The sequence below is a fragment of the Danio rerio genome, chromosome 15 (assembly GCF_052040795.2).
Source record: "Danio rerio strain M-AB ecotype USA chromosome 15, GRCz13ab, whole genome shotgun sequence".
NCBI lineage: Eukaryota > Metazoa > Chordata > Actinopteri > Cypriniformes > Danionidae > Danio > Danio rerio.
Window position 1 is genome coordinate 35728793 of NC_141035.1, and position 16576 is coordinate 35745368.

At 34.3% G+C, this 16576-nt stretch overlaps 1 protein-coding gene across 8 annotated transcripts in view; it reads right to left on the reverse strand.

Moving 5' to 3' along the window:
- Positions 1–4631: 4631 nt before the first annotated feature.
- Positions 4632–16576, reverse strand: part of nbeab (neurobeachin b) — a 569044-nt gene continuing 557099 nt past the window's right edge. For all 8 annotated transcript variants that reach the window (XM_087284306.1, XM_087284305.1, XM_087284304.1 and 5 more), the window contains 4 exons: positions 13764–13865; positions 12142–12338; positions 8868–9019; positions 4632–6041 (listed from right to left, as the gene is read on the reverse strand). In XM_087284306.1, the coding sequence (XP_087140432.1) occupies positions 5951–6041; positions 8868–9019; positions 12142–12338; positions 13764–13865 (542 nt within the window). In that variant the 3' untranslated portion in view covers positions 4632–5950. The remainder of the gene's footprint in view (positions 6042–8867; positions 9020–12141; positions 12339–13763; positions 13866–16576) is intronic.

The window sequence follows — 16576 nt, forward strand, 5'->3', positions numbered from 1 at the left end:
TTGTCTCCTATCTAATGTCATCAATGCTATCAATGCTCAACTTTTTTTTTCTGAATTAAGAGTCTTTGCTTCCAAGTAGCATTCAAAACAGTGGTGCATTCAGCAACAAGCCAAACCTGTGAATAAACAATTTCTCAAGCAGAAGCCCGTGCTTTATGTTGTTATTAATTGAACAGATTTTGTTGTTGTTATATTTGTCATTTTTGGTATTCTAGCAGTTTCTCAGTATATCACTATTAATTGTTTTTCTTAGCATCACTGGACACACTTTTAGCTCATTTTGCCTTCAGGATTAACATTACAAATATACTTAAAATGGTAATGGTTTATTGCGGATAAAAAATTAAGTAATAAAATAAATTTATGAAACCGTTATCTTTAAAAATGTTTGTGTATTTAGGGACCTCTAAGTAAGTCAAAATTATAATAAAATTATGAGAGAAAAATCTAAATTGTCAAAATTATGAGATCAGAAATAGTCTGACTTAAAAAGTTTACGAGGTTTAGTAAATCAAACTTATGAGGTACTGAGATCTAAATTATGAATTATTATGAAAAAAATCTAAATTATGAATTAAAAAGTCAAAGATTAGAAAATAAAAATTCAAAGTTGTTATGTAAAATTCGAAATTATCATATAATGTACTATAAAAGTATAATTCATGACATTATGACGTAACGTTATAAATTTAAAATTTTAATCTTAAATATTAAATGTCTTAAAATATTGAAATAATTACAAATCAAAATTGACTTATAAGTTCAAATTATGAGATTCAGATTCAAATTATAAAATTTAAAAAGCTAAAATGATGTTAAAAAGTCAAAGTTATGCCTTATTTAGATTTTTTTAAAATCTTCTAATTCGACTTTATAAGCCATAACTTAGAATTTTTAAACATCATTTTGACTTTTCTGATCTCATAAATTCAACCCAAAGTCAAATTGCAAGATTAAAAAAACTAAATGAGTCAAAATTATGAGATAAAAAGAAAAAAATATTAGATAAAAAGTCAAAATGATGGTTAAACTGAGTTGTTTTATTTAGGTTTTGTATTTATATTGTAAATTGACTTAATTGCGAACCAATTTGCCGTGACTTTTTGAAATTTTAACATTATCATTTTGACTTTTTAAATCGTAATATTGACTTTTTAATCTTATTTCGGCTCACTTAGATTGTCATCGCATCAATTCTACTTTTTAAACGTGATATTGACATCATAATTCTGACTTTTTTTTTATCATAATTTATTACATTTATCTCATAATTTTAACTCAGACAAATAACAAGATAAAAAACTCTAAATGAGTCAAAATTATGAGATAAAAAATTCAAAACTGATTTAAAGTCAAAGTTACAAGATTAAAAAAATTAAAGTTAAATTGAGAAAGTAAAAATGATGATGTTAAAAGTATTTTTTTAGCATCATAATTTTGACTTTTTCTCATAGTTTCGACTCATTTACATTTTTTTATTATAAATTTTGACTTTTTCTCGCATAATTTTATAATTATGCATTTTTCGACTTTGACAATGTTTACGTTTATCTTCTGATTTCATCAAAGTGATGATGTTAAAAAAAAGTTGTGATGTTAAAGATTTTTTTTAAATCTTGTAATTCAACTTCATAAGCCATAACTTTAACTTTTTAAGTCATAGTTTTGACTTTTTAATCTCATATTTTTTTTACTTTTTTGATATTTTTTTAAAATCTTGTTATTTGACTGTTGAAATTGTGAGCTAAAAATTATGATTTAAAAGTTTGAGATAGTGGAAAATTTGAAACATAAAAACAAAACATGACTGAACTTTATTGAAATTATGACTATTGAAAGTATGATCGTTAAAGGTTTATAGCTGATATTACGAGATTTTTGAAAATTATGAGATTATTGATTATTATAAAGTTATGAAATCAAAAAGGCAAAGTTATGGCTTAAAAAGTTGAATTACGAGATGTAAAAAAAAATCAAAATTATTAATTTCTTGAAATGATGATAAAAAGTAAATGATGTAAAAGTCAAAATTCTGACATTAAAATGACTAATTAAAAAGTTACATTTTCCAGATAAAGTGGAAATAATCGTTTTAAAAAATTAAGACATTAAAAAAATATGACTTAATCTTAAAATTGAGATAAATCCCAAAACTCTGAATTAAAAAAAGAGATTTTGTTTTAAAGTTGTGACAAGTTTCTGAAAAAAAGTCGAAAGTATGAGATTTAAAAAGTCCAAAATATTAAAATTACATTTAAAAAGTTGCAATTACAAGACTAAATTATTATTGTTATTATTATTATTATTATTAAAATGTAAAAATTACAGTTTAAAATTCTGACAACATATTTAAATAATGATTTTAAAAAATTAAGAGAGTAAAAAAAAAATGATGATACAAGAAATCATGCATTGTGTATAGAAATGATTAGTGCTGAGTCTGGGTGAAAGTTTGAAAGTCATCAAATTGTAAACAGTAATGCAACAGAACACCACACAACACAAAACATTTGATAATCTTTTATTATAAATAAAAAGTAGGCAAATACATTTTCGTCATCACAATGATTCACTAGGACACTCAACAGTTTGAACAGAAGTAAATGAAACAAACACATCTGCTGAATTAGCAGGCACCATCACTTTACAATGTCAATGTCCCTAACTGAAACTTAATCAAATGAAATCAAAGGCATTTCAACATAAATATCTTGGTAAACTCAGTTGTACGGTTTTAAAAATAACCATTGCTCAAGTATATCAAATCTAAATTGCTATTCTTGTAAATAAAACATTAACCATGAGTGAATTGGCAACAAAACAAACAATTAAAACAATTAAAAATAGTTTAGCAAGTTTTGATCCATAAACTCTGAGTTTGATTTACAGTATGTAAGAGAATTAAGGACGCACATACATTATACATAATGTATTGCTTACAGCAGTGATTTTACAATGTTGTTTAGTGTACAAGTGCAATTCGGAAAGATCTTGGTGCCAGTAAGACAATTTAACTCATTAAAGAATTAAAACGAGTGACTTAACATCCTAAAATGAACAAATAAAATCAAGATATTTTCTAAGATGTACAAATCTTGCATGTCTTTTCACACGTTTTGTTCATTGCACAAGAATTCCAGCACCATCAGCATTGAACTTCATTTAACGCTTGACATATTTCTGGACTGCACGTACAGTAATACAAAACTATGCCGCATACATCAATAGGAAATAAAAGACAAACATTCATCTGAACACACATTACAGGACATCACGTTTAACAAAAGAGCTTCTTTTTCTCTCTCTCTGAAAATTATGAAATTAAAAAGTCAAAGTTATGATCTGAATCTTGGCTTATGAGGCAAACAAATATATTTAAATTAGGAATTTGTTGAAAGGATGAGATTAAAAGTAAAAAAAAAAAATGTTGACGTAAAATATCAAAACTATGAGATTAAGTTTAATTTATGCCACATCTATGTGAAATTAAGCAAACCTCGCAAAAAAATCCTCCCAAAAAGACAATGAAAATTACAGGACGTCATGTTTAACAAAAGAACTTTTTTTTTGTCTCAAAGTTATAATACTAAAAAGTTATAGCTTGAAGTTGACTTAAGAAATATAAAAATCTAAATTATGAATTTGTTGAAATTATGAGATTAAAAACTAAGTCGAAATTATTACATCAAAATTACTAATTAAAAAATAAAATGTACTAAATAATTTCAATTATAAAAAAAAAAAAAATGATGAGATTTAAAAGTCAAAGATGATCGCGTAAAATATCAAAACGATAAGATTTTTCCAAATTGTGAATTAAAAAATAAAATAAAATTATGAGGTAAAAAGTCGAATTTATGCCACATATACATCAATCTGAAAAAAACAGACATGAACGTTACAGGACGTCCGTTTAACAAAAGAGCTTCTTTATTTCTCTCTCTCTGAGTCATGACATTAAAAAGTCAGATATGACTTGAAATTGACTTAAACAAATCGAAATTATGAATTTGCTGAAATGATGAGATTAAAAAGTAAAAGTTGAAATGATGACATTAAAATTACTAATTAAAAAGTAGAATTTACAAGATAAAGTGGAAATAATTATTTCAAAAAAGACAAATGATGATATTAAAAAGTTAAAAATGATGACAAAATATTAAGATTATGAGATTAATCCAAATTGTGAATAATAAATATAAATTTATACAGCATAGATCAATCTGAAATAGACAAACATTCATCCTCACACAAAAACTGAAAAAAACATTACAGGACATCATGTTTAATAAATGAAGTTCTTTTTTTGTCTCTCAAAATTAAGACATTTAAAAAGTCAAAGTTATGACCAAGTTAACTCATGAGATAAAAAAAAATGAACTTGTGAATTTGTTGAAAGATTAGGTTAAAAAAATTTATGTAAAATATCAGAATTATGAGATTACTTCAGATTGTGAATATATATATATATATATATATATATATATATATATATATATATATATATATATATATATATATATATATATATATATATAAATTATGAGGTAAAAATGTGGAATTTATGCCACATCCATCAATCTGAAATAAACCAGACAAACATTCATCCTCACGCAAAAACTGAACGAACATTACAGGACGTCACGTTTAATAAAAGAGCTTTTTTTCCCTCTCAAAATTATGACATTTAGAAGTCGAAGACTTGAAGTTGAAAAAAAAAATTATAATTATGAATTTGTTAAAATGATGAGATTAAAAAGTAAAGGATGTCAAAGTTATGGCACCAAAATTATTAATTAAAAAGATAAATTTACTAAATAAAGTGGAAATAATGATTTAAAAAAAAGAAAAATGATGAGATTAAAAAGTAACAAAATATTAAGTCAAATATCAAAACGATAAGATTTTTCCTAATTGTGATGAAAAAAAAAGGTATAAATTTATACCGCATACATCAATCTGAAATAAAACAGACAAACATTCATCCTTGCACAAAGACTGAACAAACATTACAGGACGTCACGTTTAACATAAGAACTTTTTGTTTTCTCTCAAAATTACATTAAAAAGTTATGACTTCAAGTTAACTTATGAGATTAAAAATAAATTATGAATTTGTTGAAATTATATTAAAAAACAAATTGTGGAAATTGTGACATGAAAAATAACTAACTAAAAGTAGATTTTACGAGATAAAGTGGAAATAACTATTTCAAAAAAGAAAAATGAGATTTAAAAGTAAAAAAAAAAAACTGAATTAATATCTAAATTATGAGATGAACCCAAATTGTAAATTAAAAAAAATATATATGAAGTAAAAAGTCGAAGTTGTGAATTTATGCTGCATACATCAATCTGAAATAAACTAGACAAACGTTCATCCTTACGTAAAGACCGAACGAACATTACAGGACGTCACGTTTTATAAAAGAGCTTCTTTGTTCATCTCTTTTCATAATAATATTATCAAAACCATGTTGACGTCAAATGCAGGAACACCAAAGAGTTCAGTAAGCAGCCTCACAGACAGAGAGTTACAGCATTTACACAGACAGCAGCATCAGAATGAGGACGTTTCTTTACTTAAGTGTCTATTTTGGTAGCTTTTTCATTCCAAGAGCCTTTAGGAGAGGAAAAACAAAGTGGAACAAGCCAGTAAAAAAAAAGAAATCCCATAAAAATATTGTAATCGGCTCTCTATGAAAAGCGTTACAATTATGAGTTCCAATGGGACTACTGTTGACATTTACAGACAATATTTAGACTGGCATAAATCTGTGCTCTCTCTTGATTCCTTTTGAAATATTCATGTATTAGCGGCTGGATTCATGTTTGAGCAGAGCTTTCTTGTTTAGGTTATTCGTTCCATTGCGTTTCATCTTCTCTGTTGCTACATCACATTCTGTTGTTATTTGGAGGCTGAAGTGGACATCTGATCGGCTGACGGCTCTCAGTATCTGTTCTGATGCTCGAAGTGCCAGCGATTGAAATCGATGTTGAAAGCAACGATGCTACCAGACGCCATGCCTGTGACCAGAGTCCTGCAAACACACAAGATGGTGTTAGCGTTAACTTTTTAACTTGACTCCAGGTCGTTTTCCTAAAAAGAATGGCATTTGAGGCCGTTCTGAAATTAAAGAATGCATTTTAGACCTCTGATTTACAGTTTGTTGTAATAAATATGAAAAATGTAATAGGTATGCGCATTCAATATTCAGATGCACAGTGCATGAACACTTTACAGTTGGTTTTGTACTTGTATATTCTCCTATAAAGCTATCAAACATCAACCTGTTAGCCAGCACTCACTATTAGGGATTTACACCTACAGTACCTAACTTAAAATAGTAACAGTTCCCCTTTGGGAGGGGAACTTCAATGCTATGTGAAAACTTCCACTATGGGGATTTCGCCAGAATCCAATCATCTAAAAGAGTATATAAACGGGCCAATGAAATGCCAATGAGTTGGCAGCGTCAGTATGCACAGCTGTTGCTACTTACAATCAATTTGGAATAAAAGCCAAGGGGCAGCACCACACATTTTGCAGACGACCAGCGCTCCCCGCCCCAGAGCGCCACTAAGTCCGGTAAATGGACAGCGAAGTGCTATTGAGACAGGCCATCTGGAGAAGAGAAAACTTGCTCTTTCCCCAGTGGGGAGCCGGGCTCTTCTTCCAACGGCGCTTAAAAAAAGCCATCAAACCTTCAAAGAAAGAGCATTTCCTCCTTCCTCGGATGTGACAGCCCGAACACTGCCAGTCTGGGACGCTACGCCTTCTATCTTGCAGGATCGGTGCACTTCGCCAGTGGCTCACAAGGTGTGGCAGGACAGTCTCCCTTCTCTCACACTTCCAGCCCTTCCTCCGGAGCCTGGGTGCGAAGTGAGAGTGAGTCTCTCGCCTCCAGCTTTTACGCGGGACCCCAGCGCTCCCCGGATCAGCCCTCCCACTCCATGCTTCCCCACCGCTGGTACGTCAGCGATCATAGCAAGGGCTCTGTCTGGTTGGTATCGTAGCAAGGGCTCTGCCTGATTGGTGGGGGTCAGCCCTTCACAGTGACTCATACGCACGATCAGACTCGGGTGCACGATTCAGTTTGCGAAACGGCCTCCCAAGTTCACGAGTGTGTATCTCACCAGGGTCAGCCATGTGCTCGCCCCTGTCTTGCGAGAGTAGATTGACGTCCTCCAGGCGAAGGATGCAATCTAGCTGGTCCCTGCAGCCAAGATGGAGAGCGGGTTTCACAGTCTGTACTTTATCGTACCCAAAAAAGAGCTGTGGGCTACGGCCAATCCAAGATCTGTGCATTTTGAATCGCTGTCTTCACAAGCTGCCCTTCAGAATCCTTATGCAGAAGCGCATCCTCTGGTGCGTTCGTCCTTAGGATTGGTCTGCAGCAATAGACCTGAAGGACGAGTACTTCATGTCTCTATACATCCACGCCACCGTCAGTTTCTGCGGTCTGCGTTTGAAGGTCGAATCTGTCAGTACAAGTCCTCCCCTTCGGGCAGAGAAACTGTTCTACAATGATCATTGGTAATGAAAATAAATGATGTTCAATAAGATGTACTTTTGTTTACTAACTGTTTATTCAGTTAAACATGAATGCTGAACTGTAGGCCTACATAAGCTCCAAACAGTGATTTTTGATCACCTTAATCCGACTAAAGTCATAACTGAACTAAACAGAAATGGAATATATTAGTGGCATTATTGAAGTAAACACCGCAATGAAACTATTACCATCATGTAGGAATTTTCACCATATTTTCATACAAAATCCACACACGCAGCTGTCAGTAAAGGACCGCACACACACACACATCGCAAAATGCGGAATTTTTTTTTCTTTCCATTCGGCGTGCGTTATTAAATTTCATAAACCTATCACCAGTTCTTACTCCTTATTTGCATCTAATACCCCAGTTTGTCACGGGGGCATGACTGAAATCTTCATGAGTGAAGGTGAAACTGCTGAACTGCAGTTAAAGTCATCCAAAATTACAGGAATCTCGTATACATGAAAGCACTTCACGTAAACACCTTAATTATATTAGTGTCTATTAAGGCAAATAACTAGATTACAGATGTCCATGTAAGCGTAGTCAGTAGTGTCTTCGATCAAAGTGAAAGATCCAGAAGGGCATCCGGTTCAGAAGGGCACTATTTTGTCAGACGGCTCACCGGTTTACTTTCAAAGCACCCGGTTCATTTTATTTGTATATATTTTACTTGAACGCATAAACCCTACAGGTGTCTTATAGTTAGATGTGTAGCTAACATTAATGAGATTCACTTTAGTGAACGGCATTCATGTTAGCACGTCACGTTTGATGTGGCAATTTTACAGTAGGAATACACACAGGTCCGAAGAATCATTCTTGCCCCCTCTACAGTGCAATTCGGCCAGGTATACATCCGCGCTAAAATATCAAGGTGAAAGTCATCATAGCTTGCATAGAACAGACCCAGCTCCCAACCCAACTTTGAGAATAGATTAACAACGTTATTTTTTAAAAATTGCTCGATTAGAGTCTCGCGTTAACGCAGCACATTAACACCAATAATGTCCACCACTATTAGGAACAAAACAAACATGCCTAAAAATGTTGATTTGGTGAGCCGTTTCAAACTGCCCAAACAAACTCAAAACAGACATCATTTAAGCTGGATTTTGTTCAAAAATAATGTAGTTTCAGCTTTTTTTTATTTGGTTTGAAGTATACCAGGTTATTTAGTGGTTAAATTGAGTTCATAATAATAAATAAAAGTGTATTTTTAAGTGCTCACACTACTGTAAGTTGATTACCCCACGTCCCTGAGTATGGCCACGTTTGTAATGCTGATGAATCACACACACACACACCTCTGATCATGTGACAGGTCCATGGCTCGAACACCTGCATCACAGCCTGGATAAACGTAGAGCTGCTTGAAGTCACAAGCCTGCCACACTTCAACCACACCATTATCTCCACCCGTCACCAGATTCTGCCCGTCACTGCTCAACACGATAGCCTGAATACAGGAAACACAGGCTAATAAAGCCACATGAACACTTGCTCAACTCATGTCAAAAAAGCCTATCTTATAAACTTATACTGTTGATATCAGCTTTAGTACAGAGTAAACTATTAGAAAGAGGGAACATTGACTGAAAATATTATTTTCCAGACACTAGGTCCAATAGCATCAGAAGACAATTTAAACCAAACAATATGCAGTTGAAACCAAAAAATTACATACACTGTATAAAAAGGCACATAACCATTTTAAAAAGGTCAGCTGTTAATGAAACTAAACGGTTTCTCTTTTAGGTAAGTTAGGATTATCAAATTTGTTTCTGTTATGCTTAATAGCAAAATAATAAGAGAGATATTTTATTCTTGAAAGTCAAGTTTACATACACTAAGATTATTAAGCCTCTGAAAAAGCTCAGATGATGGTGTCAAGGTTTTGGAAGTTTCTGATTGGCTAATTGAAAACATTTGATTTAATTGGAGGCACAACTGTAGAATAGTGTTTAAAGAAAACCTCAAACACACAGCTTCCCTGTGTGACAACACAGGAAAAACGACAAGCCAGAATAAAAAAAAAAAGCAAAAAAAAAAAAAAAAAAAAAAAAAAGCCAGATTACATTTTGCCAAATTACACTGGGAAAGACACATTTTTGGAGACCTGTCCTGTGGTTAGATGGAACTAAGATTGAACTGTTTGGCCATAATGACTAGTGTTGCATTTAGGGGACAAAGGGGAAAGCTTACAAGTCTAGGAACACCATCCCAACTGTAAAGTATGGGGGCGGCAGCATCAGGTTGTGGGGCTGTTATGCTGCAGGAGGGACTGGTCCACTTCACAGCATAGATAACATCATGAAGAAAGAACATTATGTAGAAATACTGAAGCAACATCTCAAGACATCAGCCAGGAAATTTAAACTTGGCCACAAATGGCTCTTTCAAACAGACCATGACCCTAAGCATACTGCCAAACTAGTTAAAATGTACTTAAAGGACAACAGGGTGAATGTTTTGCAGTGGCAATCACAAAGCCCTGAACTCAATCCTATAGAAAATGTGTGGGTAGAGTTAAAAAAGCTTTTGCCAACAAGACAGCCAACAAATCTGACTCAGTTACACCAATTCTGTCAGAAATAGGCCAAAATTCCTTTAAACTATTGTGAGAAGCTTGTGGAAGGATACCCAAAACATTTGACTAAAGTTATACAGTTTAAAAGCAAAGCTAAAAAATACAAAGAAAATGTATGTAAACTTTTGACTGTCTAGAAATTAAAAAAATCTCAAAAAAAAAAAAAAAGGGCTCTTATTATTCTGGCATTTAGCAAATGTAAATCATTAAGGTAATCCTAACGGACCTAAAATAGTAAAAGTTTATTATGATTTACCAAAAAGACAGTTATACCAAAGCTTTCTTAAAACCTGCATATGAGCTTCAGACACGCTGGTGGAGCTGTTCACTGTTCCTGTTAGTGATCTCCCAACAATATTTAGCTGCAAACTTAACAGCAAATCAGATTGATGTATTTCAACAGATTAAGGGTGTTTTACTGTATTTTACATTTGTTTGTATATTTTTGAATAGTAGATATTTAATCAGTGCAGCTTAAAGCAGGAGCAGGGGCCTCATGTATCAACGCTGCATACACACAAAAACTTTGCGTACGCCAGGTTTCACGCTCAGAATCGCTCACGTTTGGATTTACTAACGATGAACTTAACGTGGGAATGTGCGCACCTCCACGCCAGCTTTATGGCTGGCGTACGCACATTTTTTGTGCGTGTCTGTTTTATTTCCATTGGCGACTCCTAGAGGCAGTTGTTAAATTGCACTCTGCAAAGTGTCTTTGAGCCTTGCAATGGCAGCTGTATGAGACGGGTTCATCTAGCAGGTATATAAGGTTTCCATACCATACAGTTGACCAGCTAAACATTAAAGCGCAATTTGCAGCGGTCGCCTGTTTTCCCAATGTAATCTGAGCACATTGCTATAAAGACACTATCTGAAGATGAATTTGCATGCGTGAATCAGAAACATTTCTATTCAATAAATGTGCAAATAAAATATGATGCACAAACTTATTGATTCCTACTTGTCTTTCTTGTGATAAATAGTTGGCAAAATCTGATATGTGGCGGGGGAAAAAAGAAGAGTTCATCAGATGCTGGATTCGAACCGAGTTCATGCTCGAACGTGTCAAAACATGTTGATATGCGTCTTATGAGCTGCGCCACTGAGATTGTTACGAGTATTGCAACATTTTACACCTATAAACCACTTTATTTTTTTCTTTTGTTGCTAATTCCGGAGAACAAACTTGCAAATAACACCGCTTTTCTCCATTCTACCTCCGAAAGGAGCACCTCCAATTCACATTCTGTTCAAAGTTTCTCTTTTTGCTTGATTTTGTCATTTCTTTTTCGTTGAGTTTGGCCAAAGTATAGTCATTAGCATATTCATATGGGGGAGGAGGCAGGGAGGGGTTTTGTGCTCGTGCATGTTACGCTTAGTTTCACGTTCATTCAGATGTACAAAAGAATGTGCGTGAGATTCGGCGTACGCAGTGTTTCATACATCTGAATTTTTGCCTACGCAATGTTTCAGTATGATTTCCACGCAAGTATTCGTTCATGAGGCCCCAGGTCTTTTGCAAACTTCCTGTTGACCTGTGGTTCTCTTTGAATCTGTGTATGTATTTAAAAAATAAATATATAAAATATTTATATAGTTTAAATATATATCATATAGTTTTAGTATTATATGTAATTACTATTATATGTAATGCTATCGCGGGCCCTTGATAATGTTTCTGGTAGCCCCCTAAATGTATTTGTATGGGCCCTTAGAATTGTCCTAACCAAGCCAAACAAGCTATGTATAAATCATGAGCTAAAACTGAACTCTTGTAAGTGTTACCAAAAATTTATCAGAATTCCCTATCTTTTTACTTAGGCAATATTGCAACTGTAGCCATATGTATTTTAAAGTTTCTGGGTTTTTTTCTCCACTAAGTAAAGCGATAGAAAACTAATCACGACATCAAACTACATGAAATAAGTTAACTTAACTAGAGAAATGTGCGTTGTAGTTATACACTAGCACTGTGTGAATGGAGCACATACTCGTGTGGAGTCGTTGATCTCCATCTGGGCCAGCAGCTTGCCATTGATGCTGAAGCTGCAGAACTGGCCTCGGTCAAAGTAGATGATGCAGTGGCCCTCGCTAGACACACAGATGAGACGGGGCAGAACACAGCTGTCGGGACCCTCCAAAGCCCTCAGCAGATCCCCGGTGATTGTGTGCACCAGACATGGCCCCTCTGAAACAACAAAAAAATGCCTGGTATTGCCATGCTTGTGGAGGCATTTGATTCCCACAAAGTAGTGAATACCAGAACCACACACCACATATAAGCATACTCAGGGTTGCCTGGTCACAATGGCAACTGAAACGCCACACAAAAGTAATGAAAAGAAGCCTGGTTTTAATTTATTTATTGTTGATTGCTAGATTCACTTAAAAAGAAAATGTCTCCTGTTATCTCTGATATAATATAATATAATATAATATAATATAATATAATATAATATAACATAATATAATATAATATAATATAATATAATATAATATAATATAATATAATATAATATAATATAATATAATATAATATAATATAATATAATATGTAATTAATGTGCGTGAGTGCTTAAAAGCTCCCGTGTCCCATTTCCTTGCGTTAAGCAATCGTGGTCGTTTCTTTTTAAAATAGACTGGAAAAAGCAGCTTCTGCTTCAAGAGCTTGAGATTTTTTTGTAAGCAGCAGTGGTTTTCGCTTCAACCATTCTTTGACCACATTATTAATATGCCTAACATTAACGGACTGTTTTTCACCAGTTTTCGTTTGCTTGCAAGTAATTTTTGTTAATGTGGTTTAATTATTATTCTTTAGAATAACATAGCTTTAATATGAGATTAACTTTCTATTTATCTAGTTAACAGGTGATCTGGGACCTTTAGCCTGGACAGACTACTGTTTATTGTTTTAGATACGTGAGAATAAATTTTTTAATTGTTTTTTAAGAAAATTTTTGTTAAATAAAAAGTTATATTTTGCTTGTTTTGACGCATTATTTAAAAAATGTGGCAAGGAAATAATTAGTTTGGTATGGCCAGAGAAAACAAATGGTAAATCCTTAGTGTTGAGCCCTCAAAAGTGAATATAAACTGTGAAATAAAACTAATTGCAATGCGACACTATGAAAGCCCATTTGCTCATGCTCATTGAGCAAGGTCACAACACACACACAAAAATTCAATTAATGAGGAGGCACGTGGACATAACACAATATCTATTTCAAGTAATTTTAGCATGCCAAGTACTGTACATGTGGTAAAATATTGACTGACACCAAGCAACACTTCTAAATACCTTTCTCAGATATGTGTGTAATTAGTCCCTTTTCTTTACCTCACTTACTGCTGGGTTGCCAGGTATCCAAAAATCCAAAATCAATAACTGGAAGTGTTAATTTATTTATTTGTTTAACTCTACAGAACTATACTTAGTAAAAACTAAATTAAAGCTAAATAAAAATACGTTCACTAAATGTAAATTAATCTAAAACTAAGAAAACCATCAATGGGAGTAAAACTAAACAGAGATGTGGTAAATTAACTTTTGAAAATGATACTGAAATAAAAACGTTCAACTTTCAAAACTAAAATAACGTTGCCTCTCACTCACCTTTGGCTCCACTGATTATAATGCCGAGCTCTGCACACACTGACACACACACCACCTCAAAGTCATGACCCGTCAGAACCGCACGGGGAGCTGGGTAATCACCTGAAAACACAAACACACACACAAACAAACAAACACACACAAACACGCACACACGCATTAAAGTGATGCTGTGATGCTGCTTTTAGTACATTCATTCATTTCCTTTGGCTTAGTCCTTTATTAATTAGGGGTCACCACTGGAATGAACTTCCAACTATTCTGGCATATGTTTAACACAGCGGATAACATTCCGGCCACAACCCAGTACTGGGAAACATCCATACACTCTCGCATTCACACACTCATACATTACAGCCAATTTAGTCTATCCAATTCGCCAATAGTGCATGTCTTTGGACTTTAGGGGAAACAGGACCACTCGGTGGAAACCCACGCTAACACGGGAAGAACATGCAAACTCCTCACAGAAATGCCAACTGGCCCAGCTGGGACTCGAACCAGCGACCTTCTTGCTGTGAGGTGACAGTGCTAACTAATGAGCCACCATGCCGTCACATTTTAGTACAAGTACATGCAATGTACATGTTTAGTGGAAGTACTGTAAACGACAGGATTTTCAGTTTTGCATGAACTAATCCTTTAAACCATTGAAACGCACACACATACTAACACACCCGTATTCTCTGAAAGCAATTCTTAATCCACCCAGAAACATAATGTTGATCCCTCCGGCTAATAATGAGTGTTTTGCTTCCTCACTGCACTAATCAAGCTAATTACAGCACAGACGCAGCTTTCCTTTCGCTTCATCTGCTTCTCCTGTTCACTGCAGTGTGTGCAAATACAAGAGTGTTTTCATGCGTGATGCTACAGACTCAGAGGACCAGCGGATTAATAATTAATAATTAGATTCATTATTATTCTACCTGTTTTTTTTTTTCTAGCAAGGGGCTTGGGAAACAGCAACAGTGAATATGTTTGCATTTTAAAAGGTTCATTTGACCGGTGACAGGAGTTCACCTCCTCCTGGTCCTTCACGATCTACTGACCTGCTTGATTGTTCAATTTGATTGGTTTGCTTTAAAAGAAAAATTCCAGTTTTGTAGTTTTTGGGGTTCATTATTTTTTTAACGTCCCGCACTGACATGTAAAAAAACAGCACCCAGCGCGTTGGCTTCCTGGTGCTGGCTAAGAGGCAAAAGGACAAATAGGTAACACTTTATTTAGATAGTCCATTTGAGCATGAGTAGACTTAAAAGCGAAGATGACTCCCATTCTCCCGCATATCACGGGATTCCTGAAAAAATGTCATCCTCTAATGAGAATTAGTTGGCATGTAGATGCAATGTACCTTAAATTCAACAAGCGGACTAAAATAAAGTGTGACCCACAAATAGACTTTAATCATTTCTCTATTACTTTGAATAAGCCAACCACAAAAGTTCTTCTCTGACGATAAAGAGCCCAGAGAGATTTGTAAAACAGAGCTAATAATATTATAAACAGACTTCAACACTAGTTTCATCCCATTAACTGCCTGAAATCCTCTTAATTTTTAATTAGCGCTAAGTTCATTAAGATCCACATAATTAAGACGCATGGCTTTCCTTTGCATGCAGAGCACTGTTAAATGAACCCAGCAATCGATAGAATGATCCAGATGTTTTTTTTTAAGTTGGCGAGAAATCAAAGGTTACCGAGGCCACAATCGATACGGTTGACAGAGATCTCCACAGGGGCCTGTCTGACGGCTCTAAGCCCAGCTGTGAGTGATCTGGGCGGGACGCGTGTCAGCACTGGATCCCTCGGGAGATCCCAGATCACCTTCACCACAAAAGATTTAATCAGTCCGCAGTCGGCCCTTTTAAAACCCCAGCGGCGCAGCAACACAATTAAGAAGTGTAAATTGGAGAACGGCTGCTGGGGTCGTGAAGCACCGGGGCCCTTGATTGAGCCGGACGGCGGTTTTAATCATTGCGCGTTTAAGACACACACCGGCTTTCCTGAGCAACTGTGAAATCAATTTCTACAGCATGTCGGAGTGCCGCAGGGGCCGCTGCTCGAACCTGCTGAATATTCATGGACGTTCTTGTCCCGACATTTTCCATTGAGAGACGGATGAAAAAAAAAGAAAAACGCAGCATGGAGAAGTTTGATGAGGCACAGCTGAACGTTTCTTTGACACAAAAACACACGCTGATGAGGGTTTGTTTTTCCTCCACTACTGCACTGATAGTGTTTTGATTTTGCGTCTAGATATGGTATAGATAAGGAAGCGTGGCTGTGGTTTGAATAAATTATTCCGCAGAGCATTTTAGATCACTAGACAGTCTAAGTGTAAAGTGTCTAAGTGTACTGTCAGACTTCTGTACATGAGTTAAAGTAAAGAAGTACGGCTTGAAACATGTACTTAAGTCAAAAGTATTCATTACTATACCTGTTTTAGTTTCACGGGGTAAAAACTGTTAAAACAACAGCTGCCATTCCGGTCCTCTAAAATGTAATTCTGTAGGCTGCCTATATTTTTATAATTAATAAATGTCTTAAGTTTAACATTTAATTTTCTCCAAAACATAATTCCGTTTTTTTTTTTTTTTTTTTTTATAAAAAACATATAATTATATATACAGTTAAAGTCAGAACTATTAGCCCCCCTGAATTATTAGCCCCCTGTTTATTTTTTTTCACCAATTTCTGTTTAACGGAGAGAAGATTTCTTCTACACACTTCTAAACACAATAGTTTTAATAACTCATTTCTAATAACCGATTTATTTTATCTTTGCCATGATGACAGTAAATAATATTTTA